The 15,555-nt window shown below is 38.9% G+C and overlaps 1 protein-coding gene across 9 annotated transcripts in view; it reads right to left on the bottom strand.

The window, feature by feature from the left end:
- Window positions 1-15,555, bottom strand: part of LOC119647532 (whirlin) — a 406,732-nt gene that overhangs the window by 73,469 nt on the left and 317,708 nt on the right. For 7 of the 9 annotated variants that reach the window (XM_038048514.1, XM_038048513.1, XM_038048519.1 and 4 more), the window contains 2 exons: window positions 14,141-14,146; window positions 5,741-5,821 (listed from right to left, as the gene is read on the bottom strand). In XM_038048514.1, coding sequence (XP_037904442.1) covers window positions 5,741-5,821; window positions 14,141-14,146 — 87 coding nt within the window. The remainder of the gene's footprint in view (window positions 1-5,740; window positions 5,822-14,140; window positions 14,147-15,555) is intronic. The other 2 variants (XM_038048518.1, XM_038048521.1) reach the window with 1 other exon arrangement.

The raw sequence follows: 15,555 nt of genomic DNA, 5'->3' as shown, positions 1-15,555 counted from the left end.
TCCACCCCTCTAAAAACCAGATAAATAACTTTCCAGATGTGATCGCGGGAAAGTATGTATCTGTATTTAGCACCGGGGAACCAATTTAAGACGTAATGCGTTAATAGGATTATGTATACAAGTAGGGAAAGCGGAAGCTCGGCGCTTCAGGTATGAAAGGCTGTGAGTATATTTGAGTGTAGAGCTATCCCATCTGTACGTAGCCCGTAATGTATATGCATTTAACATGTCAGACTACTCACTTTAACGTAATATTGCAGTAAATGTACACGGTAAAGTCAATTTTGAGCTACTGTCTGTCTGGACGTTCACAGTTCCCACCTTCTCACCAAATTTCGTGTCACTAAGTAACAATATAACCATTTCTGAGAAAAGTGCGTGTGACAGACAGACATCGAACCTATTTTAATAAAAATCTAATAGAAAAATTTCGCTTCTGGATTCCGCTGATTATTCAACCGCTGTCATCGGCGAATCAGTTACAATCGCGATATTTTTACAATGGGTACAATCTCGTTTGTAAACTAGCCAACAATGAAGCGTTAGTAGGATATTATTTGTCCTTAATTAATTGCGGGTGGAATACGATTCATTCCATAACTAAATCGGTCACGTTTTTTTCTTTTTCAAATACCTCATGTAATTTTCCCCTTAAGAGCTTTCAAGGGCAGGGGCTTTTATCCATTCCTTTATGGTTGATTAACATTTATTTGATGTTTTTTTCTATTTTTTGTTTTTTTTTTATTTTTATTCTCTTATTTGCATTTTCTTATCTTTAGCTTTCCGAATTATCACAATTTTGGCAGATGCAGAATTTTACTTAATACTAACACTAAGTGCCAAACATTTAGGGTCGGACGATCTTGTCTACGTAAAAGACAGAGTGCTGGCGGTAGCCGGTGGTAGGTCACCGGGAGAATCCGTCAAGAACTCCCCGCAACATCGGACACGTATGCAGAATGGTATATTTCTGCATCGTTGGAACCAGACCGTGTAAGAGTCCCAGGATATCAAGGGATTTTGGTACAATACCTGTAGCTGACAATATTGTAGGAACGACAACCACTCTCCCGAGACGCCAAATTTCTTTGATTTTCGAGCCAGTGGCCCCTAGTTGACATTCTTCTCCATGTATTTTCGTTTAATTTTGCTATTATGGGAGATAGCAACATCAATCAATCAAACGTCAGGTTTGTTGTTTGGTGTATGGCGATCAGTTAGAACTTACTGGTCCCAATACTTTCTGTAAACCGTACATGTTCCCGTGATCAGCCCCTGCTTGTATGCAAGGTTTTGGTGAGTCACCTTACATACCTGCTCTTGTATTGCACCGGTGCCATCCCAGTGCAGCCAAAAATGAGGTGGTGGGATACAAAAATCCCTCAGTCTTAGTAAAGAGCTCCCCAGCACACAGTCATCTGTGTGACAAATGCGCGTCAACCACGTTCCTACCTCCGATGTCACGAGGGAGGTTTATCCGCTCCACGGCAGAGTTTGGATGATGCATTCTGAATTTGGACACAGTTGTCCGTATCCCCCGCTGGACGTTTCCCAGATCGATTTTCGACCACGGCAATATTCCGAATGCACAACCATGATCTCCAGCATCATTCAGCACCCATGAAAGGTGGTTCAGTAGCATTCAAAAAGGGGACTCAACGAGTTCCCTTGAAAGATGCCTCTCCGTATATGGGTAGGCTCTGAGGTATTAGTAGCTTCAGATGAGCGCACTGATAAGGTGGTATGCCACCCTTCCATGACTGTCGCCAAAAACTTTATTAGTTTCGGACCAATGGGGTGCATACGAAGGACATTGATTAGCAAGGTATGCGCGGTACGCTGTCGAAAGCCTTGGCATAGTCGATGTAACAACTAAAGAGGTTTTTTGGTCTCTAGTTGCCTTTCCTACAACTACCGATTCGATAATCAGTTGCTCTTTGTAGTTGAACCGACTCGACAGCCCTTCTTCTTTTCGGACGGAATGTTGTTGGTCTGGAGGTGCGCATTAACCGTTCTACTAATAATGGACGTTGTGAATTTGTAGATGCTTGGAAGGCAAGTAATCGGGGTCCGTGGGGTCCTGCACCGTATCCTTTTAGGGAGAGGGTAATTCCCGCAGTGAGGAAGGGTGGAAATTCCTGATCTGATTTATGTTATGTACCGGTAAATTTTTGAATCACCCGATCGAAACCAGGACCCCTCCAGTTCTTAGAGCCTCCTGTTCAGTAACATTAGCTTACCATTTTTAAGGTTTTGTGTAAACACAAAACCTTATTAAAATCGGTTTGCTGTCTGTCTGTCCGTCACACGCATTTTTTCTCGGAGACGGTTATAGCGATTGACACCAAATTTGGTAAAAAGGTGGGAACTGTGAACGTTCATACATACAGTGAGTTACATACTTTTACGTTGAACTTAAGGAGGGTCCCTTACATGCAAAAGGAGGGTGTAAAATTTTTTTCATCAAATATAGTCATGTGGGATATCAAATTAAAGGCCCTGGTTTGTACTTTTCGAAGCCGGTCTTAATTTTGATATTTGTTAGAAAGGTGGGGAGTGCGGGGGGTTGAAAGGGATCATTTCTTTAAGGAGACCATGCTCAGAAACTACCCAACCCAAAAATCTGAAAAAAATCAGGAGGCTGCCACTATATGATGCCTGGTCTCCGAAATACCTTCCATACCGATATATTTTCAAATAAAGTTAATAATAGTATATTATTATTATTCTTTGTAATTGGCTGGAAACGCCCCTTAAATTCATCCTAGCACCATAAAATTGTTGCGATGTAGGCTATAATGTGGAGCATGATCTTGCCAAGTTTGGTGGAAATCGTACTATTACTAACAAATAATACGTCAAAGTTGTTGTTTCTTTGAAAATTGAAGACTATGAATATCAATATCACCCGAAAGTGGATACTCTCACATAATACATGGATGTATTACGTGCTATGTACTAAGAAATACACAAAACCTTTCGTACCTGAAGCGTCCAGTTTTCGGTTTCTCGACTTGTTATTTTTTTATTGGTCTGAATTTATTGTTATTTTTTGTTTATATTTTTCTTTATTATGAATTATAAATGAAAATGAATTCGAGCTGATTTCCTTGAGGACCTCTTTTCCCCTACTCCTCGCTAGTCCGCAAAGCTCCTTCTAAAAGGGAACATCTTCCAATTTCATGGCTTGAGGCTGTCAAGGCAGGGTAGGAACTTCAAAGGCATTCATTGATCGAGAATATGATCCGTCGTGAATCCTCCTTTTCGATCGCGACACTCGGATCTGAAGTTGTACGACGGTCAGGCGATTTTTTTATTTTTTTTTTAAATTTTAGATTTAGCTTGTGCGTTGGTTATTTTGATAGGTGCATGCGAATCCCCGTGTGTGTGATTTTCTTTTCAGGATGCGGTGCGGACCCACGCACGAGAAAGATCACGCGAGTTTTGAAATAATCACACCTGAGGGAAGTGCTTAAAGAAAATTAAAGCAGAAGGCATAATGTCACATGGAACAGGGTCATGCTCCATTCATAGTGAAATTTTTGGTGATTTTTGACGGTATGCTGAACTAGCACTGGTGGTTAATTACAATAAAACTAAAATCATAGCCCAATCGCAAAAACGGATACCATGTAGAAAGAGTATTATAATTGTGATTAGAATTTGCAGAGCGTAACTCAGAGTTCTGAAAAGCTAAGAGCTAAGCCGGAAGATACTGAAAGAAAACACTGCTAGAGGACAGTATATTTCGATTCAGATATAATAGAAGTCTCTCTCATAATAAAGTTGCAAAAACTCCAGTGGGATGGTCACATTTAACGAATCGGCTCAGATGATGTCGATACTATATATGAAGAAACTGGTAGACGCGGTCATTGAACTGAGGCATTGGAAGACATTTGAACTTTTGCGTTGGTGTAATAAACATGATAAGCCGGTAAATTCAGTACTTGCCTTGCAGAACCTACCAGATTTATGAAGCTACTGTAAGGAATTAAGGAATCTTCTAGATGTATGTTAAAGTGTACTCGTTTTGCATATAGGTGGAAATTTTATACGACGAATCTTTTTTAAGACATCTAATGTTATGAAATTTCCATCATTACTTTGTGCTAATTATTGCAAAGTCATTGCTTGTTGTTATTTTTTTACTGCTAGTATCCTTTCATTGAATCCTATTAATATTCAATACTTTAAATTACTTAAACATAGTCGATTACTTACCCTTAATTATTTGAACATAAGAAGGAACCAAAAGGAATATTCGTAGAAATCGGAGAAATAATGTTTGATCTTAGTTTTAAACTTTGAAAAAATTAGATTTCTGTTACTGTTGTATGTTTTCGTTAAGTTTTTCCACAATCTGATAAATTGATAGTAAAAGATGTTTGTTTTTTATGTTTGAAAGTGAAGACAGGTGCCTCATGCTAGAAGTGCAATTATATTTTAATTGAATTTGAAAATACGATTTTATTTTGTTCCGTATTTATGTATGCGGGATCAATTATGCGTGAAAGTTGTTAGTTTTCAGTTATAAAAAACGTGTCCATTTGTATAGTGAAAAGTTTAGAATGTTGATTGTTATGGGCATATTTCAAAGGTGTCTTTTATGGAACTGATGGGCATTATGGGAACAATCTTCTATGTGTAAATGTATTTAATTTTTGTTTATTTGGAAGTTGATGTCAGTAAAGTTATCTAATGTATCTCAGAAAGCTTTGAAGAAACCTGAATTTGAAGTAGTTTGTCTTTAGCGATGCAGTCAGACTAAAATATAGTCAGGTCAAGGTGGATATATACTAGTATGATAAAAGATTGTTGCATGTTCGAAAGGATAAAATACTATTTCGCAGTGTGAGATACATCTGAAATGAGGAGTTTGGAAATAAGATAGATGTAACTTTGGAGCCATTCTGCAGTTGAACAATTGTTTCATGGTTGGTAGAGAATCGATAAATGATCTCCTCATAGCTGAGTTGATTAGAGATAAATTGCAATAAGTGAAGAAAATGGAATATATAGATATGAATTTTATATTAATATACTTTGAGGATCGATACATACAAGCGCACTATGTGCACTACGCACTATCCTATACAAATGGACATTACGTTTACTTCTAACTATTCAATGTAACTTGTATTTAAAGAATATCAACTTGCAATCATTCGTCTACGAGTGCAATGCTATTAGTATTTTTTATTCCATTCAGTTTACTCTACAACGAAATATGTGACTTTTAAGTTGCATCTACGTATTCATAGGTATTTATCTATATTCAATACTATTTTTAAATATTGCTGTCATTTCAACTAAGTTGTTTGCATTTACTCTATATTTGTATTAAAATATCAATGGAGTGAGTAAGTCACTACAAATTATAAAAAATGTTTAAAAGTATTTACGGAATAGATGAACTAAGAGGAAAATTAGTGCTAAAAGAATTGAATTATGCAAAATTTACTTTTGAAACAAATAAACTATTTGATGATGGATTTTTTCGTTTCTTATTTTAAATTTTATTGATCACAGAACAAAATGTTAAAATATATAAAATGTCAGAATTTTAAAATAATTTTCACTTGATTTTCACTGATTAATGTTTTAATTCAGCACAGAAAAAATGTAATAGAATTGCATACCGATTTCTTTAAATTTTCTTTCTCAAAAAAAGTGGAACGAAATTAGAAGAACAGAATGGAAAAAGCGTGACAGATGATAAAAATACAATTGCACTTACAAGAGGTCGTCCCCAATACCATGATTTCACACGCTGTGTTAAACCACCCAAATGTGAACGTAGTCCATCTAGATAGCCACCCTGCAATATAAAATACAAACAAGAAACGAAAAAAAGAAGAAAAATTTTGATTTAGGTATGAATTTCTAAGCCCATTCGATTGGTTGGTTGTATCTTGTTTATTGTTTGCTAGGAATGATGATGTATGGATTCTATATTTAAAATGAACTATTTTTGCTATATAACGTCAATCTGTTTACTACTAGAGGTAATAGTTAATTATCTATATTAACTTTATCATTCAATCCTAAGTTAAAAATCTATGAATTTCTTTATAGAAATTGGCCTAACTATTCGTGGGTAAACTTTTCTAACGTAGAGATGCTGGCTCATGTGACCGAAAACACAATTTTGAATACAACGTAATTACTTTTCAGTGCTGCAGTTGAGATTGTTCCCAGTTTATTTGCTTAGATCGCTGAGAATCTTTTCAAATGTATGTTATTTAGTGTTTCAAAGTTCATTGGATCTACATTATCTCATTTTTTCCGTCGGTTTCTTCCATAATCGACTGGATTTCTAATCATTAAATGATATCATAACTGATGTGCAAATTGTCTCACATCAGAATACCCCGATGGCATGAGGCAGACATGTCAGAGAGTAGTCACTTTTCAAGGGCTATTCCCATATATTAATACAAAGGCAAGGAACAGTGCTGAGACAATAGCATTTCCAGTTTTTAGACAAAAGACGAAGCAAATTCAATGCGAATTTGTCGAAAAATAACATCGTCCATTGAACCCCTCCGCCTCCCCTTGGGATAATGCCTTGTCGTGGTGAGGGAGCCTGGAATAGTTTACTACTACACTAAGGGTGTCCAAACATAAATGTGGACACTAAGGGTATGAACTCTCTGCGACCATGAGCAATCTGTCGCGGCCGAAGCGCGGATTTTGTTGGCTTCACCACAATCATGCCCCCCAATGGATAAATCTGTAGAATGCATGTTTTACGACTCAATGGAAAGGTTGTACGGAAACTTTCAACTTGGGAGAAATTGGAAATCCGACTAGTCGGGTCCCTCCGCGGCACTACAGAGCAAATCTACCAACAAACGAAAGAGGAAGGCTCGGCAGAAGGGACCTTCAGCCATTCAGGATTATTATTATTATGTGGGAATGGACCAAGCGGCCTGGACACCGTGACCCTGGGAAGGCTCCAAGCCGGCAGCAGAAGAAGGAACTGCGAGAGAAGATGATGCACCTTGGGAATGAAGACGTGGAAGTGGTTGTACTACTAGGTGTGGTAATGTCCAGACAAATCGGACGCAAGGACGCGAAATTTTCGGCGGAAGGTGGAGATAAATTGATAACACCGGTAAGACCCAACTAGACGCACCAGACTCTTCTGTCAGCGGTAATGCGCGCAAGAAACGTAAGATCAGCACATCTGTGGTGAGAAACGCTTTATTGTACTCCGTACCAGGGCATACATCCACGCGTCCCGCGAGGATTGGGACTGGCGTGCCAGGAGGTGATCAAATCAGTGAGAGCGATCTCAATGAAGCTGGTCCCTCCCATAGGAATACGAACACGAAAGCGTGAAAGAAGAGGACGTATGAGCAAGTTGCAGCCTCAGTTCTGAATGTTGCCATGAGAGTTTCCTCCAAGGATGGCAAAATGTCAGAGTAGAGACTGAATTTTTGATGTTGAGGGAATGATTCGGGAGTAAAAGCGCTATTCTCTATATAAAAACACTGTATTTCATACATGTTAGCTATTTATGCAATTCGGACCAGCTTAGCCGGTTGTTTGGATGGTGTGATTTTCCGCAAAAAGATGTCAGTTATACCTTATGATTGAAACTTAGCCTTGGTTCGTATAGGTACTCAAAAAGAAGGATTTTGTGGCCGTGCGGAAACTGGGTAGCTCTAGTTGCAAAGAAGAGCGTTAGGTACTTGCTTGCAAGGTGTTCAAAAAATTCTCAGTTGCTGGAAATGTAAATAGGTGAAGCAAAGAAAACCGAAATTGACCGTCCAACGACTAGTACAGAAAATGAAATAGCAGGATTTTTTGCTTTAATCACAACAAAAACCACGTTACGTTACTCTACCCTAAGAAGGGTATCACGGCAAGAGGTCAACGGGCTTTTAATCTCCTTCTAGCAACGGCTCTTGTTAAAACTCTCAGTTCCAGTGGTGAGTCCTTGGTCCTTTATGCTTCGAGCGGAGAGGAGAACACATTAACATCAAAATCTGTAGTCAGTGGGGTTCATCCAGTAGTTTTTAATGCATCTGGAAAATCTGCTAGCGGTACAAGCTTCAACAGCAAGCTTTATATGGATTGTTTTTAGTTTAATGATGGTTCTCGCCAAGATATTGTGTCTGCGATTCTGGTATTTATTCAGGCTCGAATGGCCCTTCTCCAAAAGAACTTCTGCTGCAATGGAATACGATAGTTGCAATTATGCACAACTGGTAGTGTATAGACGTTGATTGTATCCGATATTCAACTAGATGTGAAAGGACAAATTTGAACTACTATAACTTTTTTAATAATAATTGGATTTCTACCAAACTTTCCAGTATGATACTCCCTACTACAGTATACCTTACTGCAAAAATTTGAGCATATGGCAAAGAATTGTACGACATGACCGGGCTTTGTCATAAATGACAAAAAAAGTCACATTGTGAAGAAAGACCCTATGTCCGGTGTTCAGAAAGCTGATCAACACTATGCGCAAATGAAGTTCTCATAGCTAAACCATTACCATTGCCAAGAGAATAGGACCTCCTTTTCCATATGGTATTTCAAAACAAAACTAAAGTCGCCATTATCTGCGAACAGTATGAAGATTTACACAGTGAAGTTCGGGTTGCAGGTAAGAGCGGAAAAGCCACGATATGGAAATAGAAGGAACCAATTACACCCTCGAAAGTGACGCTATGAGAGCGAAAATAGGTGGTATATCCATTTATATTTACTAGGCGACCCCGAGACTTACTAGAGTGCAGTTTTAAGCTATGGCTGAGAGGCTAACGATGGATGGAAACGACCATAATCCTAAGATTATAGCAGACGCTTTCAAAGTATGTGCTGAAGAATGAGAGAGCTGAGCAGCGAACGCAAGAGGAGGTGTACTACTCAAAGATTTCTCTCGCCTGAATCTTGCACTTGAACTTTGCGAAGGAGAGATATGGATACGGTGATAGATGTAACTTTTGTTTACGATATTTGAGCTAAGATCCTCCTCTTACGTTAGTGAAGACTATACACACAGTTACCATTTTTGAGACCATGCAATCCACATGAATAAATGGGCCCTGGAAGACAGCTATAAGACGGGCAGCTAATAAGTTTGACCAGGAAACTTTTAAAGTAGCTTTGCAGCAAAATACAACGATTGAGGGAAATGCGCAGGATAAGGCTTTACACATCGGCAAAAAGTTACGGCGAGAATGTGGCGCGTCCATGCCAAGGTGTATTATATTCCAGAGTCAAGTTCCGAACTTTTGGTGAAACTTTGAAATAAGGAATGCTGCAATGCCTGCCTCATGGCCAGCGAAACAGAAACCGATCTGGATACAAGCAGCTGTATGAACAATAATACTGGTTCGGAAACAATTGCATGTGGCTATAATAAAAAGTAAGAGTGGACACTTTAAGCGACTGTTAGGAAGATAACGCGAACCTCCGTGGTAGTGCCTAAAAAGCAATAATGTTGAAAGTCAAAGGAAAATGCTTTTCACCGATTACTTGCCCAAAGTTGCTACATGAAATAGCGACACATCTTTTTCCACAAAATGTGTTTACGGCTAACCTTCCCATCGCCAGGATAGACTTCGCGAATAGATGAAAATAAAGCGGGCACCTGTCTTAGAAAAGGAGTATTTCCCATAAAATAGAAAAAGCAGAAACTAATACTTATACCCAAGTGAAACAAACCTTTGCGCGGATTACTGACGTTAGATCTCCCTACTGGTGTGGCCTCCGTTATTTCGCGGATGGCATTATATATTATACGTGAATGAAAAAGTTCATGATATAAAGACATGGTTAGAAAACGCTGGCCTATCGCTCGCAGAACATAAGATGGAAGTAGTACTTGACATCAAACGGAGAATGTGCACCTATATAGATCAAAATTGGGAGACAAACAATAAATTCCCATGCAAGCGCTCAAGTATTTGGGGGTAATTGGAGCTGCGTATCGCATAAGTGTAATCCGATTATGTTGCGCTTTTCGAACAATATCTGACTGAACAGCCTGCGTGAAAGCCGCTATAATTCCGAACGACACTCTGGCGAGAGAAGGCCAACGTCTTTATGATCGAACACATCTTCCCGGAGAATTTCCTGCCCGTCGGCGGCAGTTCGCACGAACTCAAATTGTCGCAGAATGGCACGAGAGGGGGGTCAGAAGAAGATAGCAGGATCAACAAAATTATAACGGACGTTCCGATATGGATCGACCGACCCCACGGGCAAATAAATTTCGACCTGGTGAGAGGACATGCAGGTTATCGAGCATACTTCCATCCATTTGGGCAGGACTACTCGCCGTACTCCCCAAAAAGGTCGAACATTGCAGAACGCAGAACTTGCCTTATTTCGATGGCCTAGGTTCGCAGTTTAAAGGGTTGTATTGGAAGCTACAAACGGGGAGAGCTTAATACCCGAAAACATCAAGGAGCATGTGCTGAAAAAGGGGGGGGGGAATGGACATTAGGCAGGAAGAAATCAATCAGAAGAGGGAACACGAATATAGGATAAATTCTGACGCAGCCCCTCGACGTGGTACATATGGAAGTACCGCAGAGAGAAAGGAGATGGAGGTGGTTTTAGTGGAGAAGAGCCCCATTACTTAGTTTACTTTTCCGTCTACCTGCGTCGATCGTAACCACGTCTTCCTCACCTTTTCCAGTTTTCGCAGTTAATTTTGGACCATTGCCATCATGGAGTTCCCATCCCAATCCTCCTGCCAAGCTACTATTCTCCGGATATAGCATTGCTCTAAGTTTTCCCTTTCTACCACGAACTTCGGGCATTTGAAGAATACGGGCGCTGGCTCCTTCGGGACCCCATACCACTTTGCACAATCGGGAGAGGAGTCCAATTTAAACCTATAACCGCCATGGCTGGTGAAAAACTAAGTGAGATGATAATTGACCTCCCTATGGAATCTCTTCAGCCGCTCCCTTATGTAAAGGACCATCCTTCGTGCCCAACGACCCTTGTCTGATTGGTTCCATCGCTGTTGCCATCGAATTATAGATCTCTCCCTTTTAGTTTCTAGCTTCGGAAAGATTATGTATGTTCGTCATGTCATCTGCCATGTAAACCGCCACCATTCCTGAGATGCCGAATGCCGGATTATCTGAGACGGAAGGCAGAGCACACTCTTTGGGTGGTTCTTCTGTAGACTGCATTTAGTTTATGAGCACTGAATAAGATATGCAGTGCTGGTCCCCAAACTGCGATTGCATACAATAAGGTAGATCTTACCACCCTAGCTATAAGCAACTTGCAAGTATGCCGCGGATCTTCTACATTCGGCATTATTGCTTCCACAACTATACTGACGGCGGATGCCTTTTCGTATATATCATCACTTCGAAGTATTTGATCGCTTGTTTGGAAGTCACGATATGACTACCAATTCTAATGCGAACAAAATTTCTCTTCCGACACGTGGGAACCGCTCCCATCTTTTTCCCCACGAGCGCCAGCCTAGCGCTAGTCAACCAAGCCTTACTAGCACTGATTGCTTCGCATGAATACAACTCAGCATCTTCAAGGTGCTTTGCAACAATAATCAGTACTATGTCGTCGACGTAGTTCACTGCTCTGGCCTCCTCCGGAAAAATTGCGAGAGAAACGTCTTCGATGGTATGGTCACGTAATTCGCGCGAACGAGAATTCACTTGCCAAGATTGGTCTGAACATCGAAGTCGATGGTAAACGACCAAACGGCCGGCCGAAACAACAGTGGTTTGCCACGCTGGATGGCGATTCAAAAGCCTCGAGATTGCATCCAAATCGATCACGATGAGGCGACCCCGCTTGTGAACAGGATAAAGGCTGAAGAAAAAAAGATTGCATTCCTTCCCGCACCTTATGTATCGATGGGACCGATCGATTGCCGTTGATGCATGGCTTCGGAAAGTTTCCAAACATGATGCACTTGAAGTACACCTTTAATGAAATTTGCTTTCTCAGAGCAGTTGCGTTGCCTCCATTGCTAGTCGCATTGTGGCAGCTTGAGTACTACCACGGGTTTTCCTCAGACTCACATCGGATTCTTCACCCAGTTCTTCCAACTTAAATTGATCTTACAACGCAGATCAAATTTCTCCTTTGGATATTACTTGCTCGAGATCGTCGCACTGTACATAGATTTCATCTTGTTGGGCCCACACCTCAGTGAGTTCTTAACTTGGTTACAAAAACCATCAATTTTGCCCAAGCTGGACCTTTTCAGCTCACACATAAGATCGCCTTTGTGTCTGCCTGTCTGTGTGTCCGTCTATCCTTCTGTTCTTCTGTCTATCAGTCTGTCTATTTGTCAGAAGCATTTTTTGCGGAAACGGAACTGTGAACGCCCACGCATGCAGTGAGCTACATAATTCTATCTGGAACTTGGAAGAGGTGTTGGTCCCTATATATGCAAAAGAGGGGTGTCAAATTTTTTTCCGTCAATTATAGTCATGTGAGATATCAAATGAAAGGTTTCAATTAGTACTTTTCAATACTCTTCTGACATTTATTGCAAAAGTGGGGAGAGCAGGGGCTGAAAAGTGGACATTTCTTCCACGAGTCCATTATCAGAATGAACTGAACCGAAAAATCTGAAAAAAATCACGAAGTGAAGAAATACCTTCCGTACCAATATTTATTCAAATAAATTTAATAATGGTATATTATCATAACTTTTAGTAATTGACTGTAAAACCCCCCTTAAATTCACCCTAGAATCATGAAATTTTGTAGTAATATAGGCTATAATGTAGAGCATGATAGTACCACGTTTGATGGAAATCGCAAATCGCACTATTATTAAGTTATGTTATAGTAGGTCAAAGTTGTCGCTTCAGTGCACATTCTAAAATTTGGATGTCACTATCATATGCATTTGCATTATACGTGCCGGGTACAAATAGAACGAATGTCCACTTAAATATTTTTATATAAGAAATACACAAAACCTTTCATGCTTGAAACGTCCAACTTCCGGTTTTCCGATTTGTTTGAGGTTTGTCTTGTTATGTAGTATCGACAACGAAATCGTTACGCAAATAAAATAAATTTCAATGATTTATCTCCCTGAGTCAAGCATCTCTACTCATCATCTACGCTTGAAAATAGGTCATCTTTCATCTACGATACTATCAACCTAATTTCTTTCCGATTTATTAACGCAATCCTCTTAATTCTATATTGGCTAACAAAATATAATGTTTATGAGGGATGTAAGGTCTACATTTAATTTAACTCTCTTCGCAGTAGTATTTGTATAGATACAATATATGTGTGTATGTATATCTAAATTGTACTACAGTAATAACGTGTAATCGATATTTACTTACAGGAACTAACTTGTTATTTACTTTTCGTTTTTTTTAGCTGGGGGAGGGATAATTAATGGGAAGCCATAATGAAGGAAAAATATAATTAATTGGAAATTTTGAGCGACGCTCTTCAGAGCATCATTAAAATGAAATCATAAGAAAGGAAGATGGAACCTTATAAATAATATCATATTAAGTGCAAAATAAACAGTTAAGTTGAAAACATCAGAAAGAATAAACATACAAATATTTACAATAAGACATGAACCAAACAATAAATTGTAAACTTTTGAGGGAAATGAAGTTGTATGCATTGCATAAATAAGAATAAATCGCAGCAGATCATTCTGCAGCTATCATACTTCAACCTAGATTCTAAGATGTCTTGTCTGTATCTTATTGTTTATCCAATTTGGGGATTACTAGCTGACTATTCTTGTTTAACAATTTGTAAGACACCGGTGTACAGTTACGACTCGGACTGAAATTAGTTTAACTGATTTATGGAGTTATATACGTTATTCGGATTGTTTAAACCATTTTAATTCATGAGTATCTCGTTTGAAATATGTCCCATGGTTCTAATAATTTTATTACAGCGTTCAACATAAACAAAGGGTTTAAGACAGATATCTTGTCTTCTTCAATATTTGCTCATTGTTTTGTGGTCAAACTTAGTGTAAAGTAGGTTTAGGATTGTTAGATCTTTTCCCGATTATCACGTTTATTTGCTTTAATCAATTGGTCTTGCTGATATATAGTAAATTATGGTTTAATATGCTGTGAATGTATTTTTCTATGTTTCCAATCAAATGAAATTTACATACCTGGTCCTGCAGTTTATCCGTTCCAAATCCAAATAGTGAGAGAAAATCCGAAATGAAAAGAAAACAAAACAAAAAATAGAGTTAATTAGATTGTACAAAAGTTTCGTTAATTTCTATTTTTAGATACTTGAGATGTATTTATGGTTTTCATCAAAATGCACGACACTAAAATTATAATTGCTACATTGAAAAATTAGGTATAATTATAACGGTTGTTTGTTTGTATTCCATTATATATATTTAACATAATTTTTGAGTTTTAGAAGGTCAAAGCACTATGCGATGCTATGACGTAAATTAATGCACTATGATATGTTTTATTGGAAAGATATGTAAAGTGAATTTGGGGTACAGGTATTTTCACCAAATTGTTATGCTAAGCCAATATGGAAATTCAGGCATTTTACAGCTGAAATAATGTCAAGGTGTGTTTATTAATAACGTTGCTTTTCTTTTTTTATTTTAAGTAATAAGACAGCATTACCTATTTATGCGCAATATGCATGTTATTTGAAAGTGTGATATTTGATTGTAAGGGATATCTTCCGGGAAGCGGCTTTGCCGCAATATCCAATTAATCGTTGATTAAGACGTTGGAATTCATTGGTGGGAATTGTGACATTTTCCAATGCAGTCTCATTGAGAGGTGCCTTTCATATCGTATTTATCATATTTAGCTTGTCTTTCTTGATCACAATTTTCTGGACACTTTCATGATAGTAATCGTTGGCGCGACAATCCAATTGGCTCAGAGCTTTGAAGCATATTAGACCACTTTATTCAAGATTGTAACGGTACATTACAAGATTACATTAGTTCTTCTACTACGGCAGCCTGCCGGCTGATGATAATTAAGTATATCCACACTTCCACATGAGGTCCATAGATCTTTTCATTTTTGCCTATAAATATGCCTTTTTTATCCCATAACATATAAGACGGAGAGCAGCTTCCCCACCCTAAAACTAGAGATTACTTCGAAGTCCACAAAGAATTATTTTTCTGGGGTACGCAGCCTGGCTCAGGCTAGAGCTAGATAATCGGAAGGGAAGTGTCTGAGGGTTTTTCCCTCCTCTCCGCAGCTTTGGCAATGTAGGGTATGCTGAGTTTATCGATGGTCCCCTATTAGGCCTGTAAAAACCGTCGTAATGTTTTACGCCCTTTACTCGCATCTGGCATAAATGCTCTTATGATCTGGTCTTGTTATAGGAGTGCCAAATTCAAATTCAAAAGGGTTTTAGTTTAATAAGTGCTTTAGCTCTTACTTTACAGCTCCCGACGTTCCGCTCGACAAGATTCGAGTGTTTGGATTGACAAACGTTGTTCTTGACATTTGTCACCCCAGTCTCTTGTCAGGCCGTCAGCTGTTTCCACGGCAATTCAATCCAACGGCAGAAGCGAATTCACGATGGCGT

This window comes from Hermetia illucens, chromosome 2 (genome assembly GCF_905115235.1).
Source record: "Hermetia illucens chromosome 2, iHerIll2.2.curated.20191125, whole genome shotgun sequence".
NCBI lineage: Eukaryota > Metazoa > Arthropoda > Insecta > Diptera > Stratiomyidae > Hermetia > Hermetia illucens.
The sequence above is the reverse complement of the archived record's forward strand: the minus strand, read 5'-3'. Positions and strand labels throughout refer to the sequence as shown.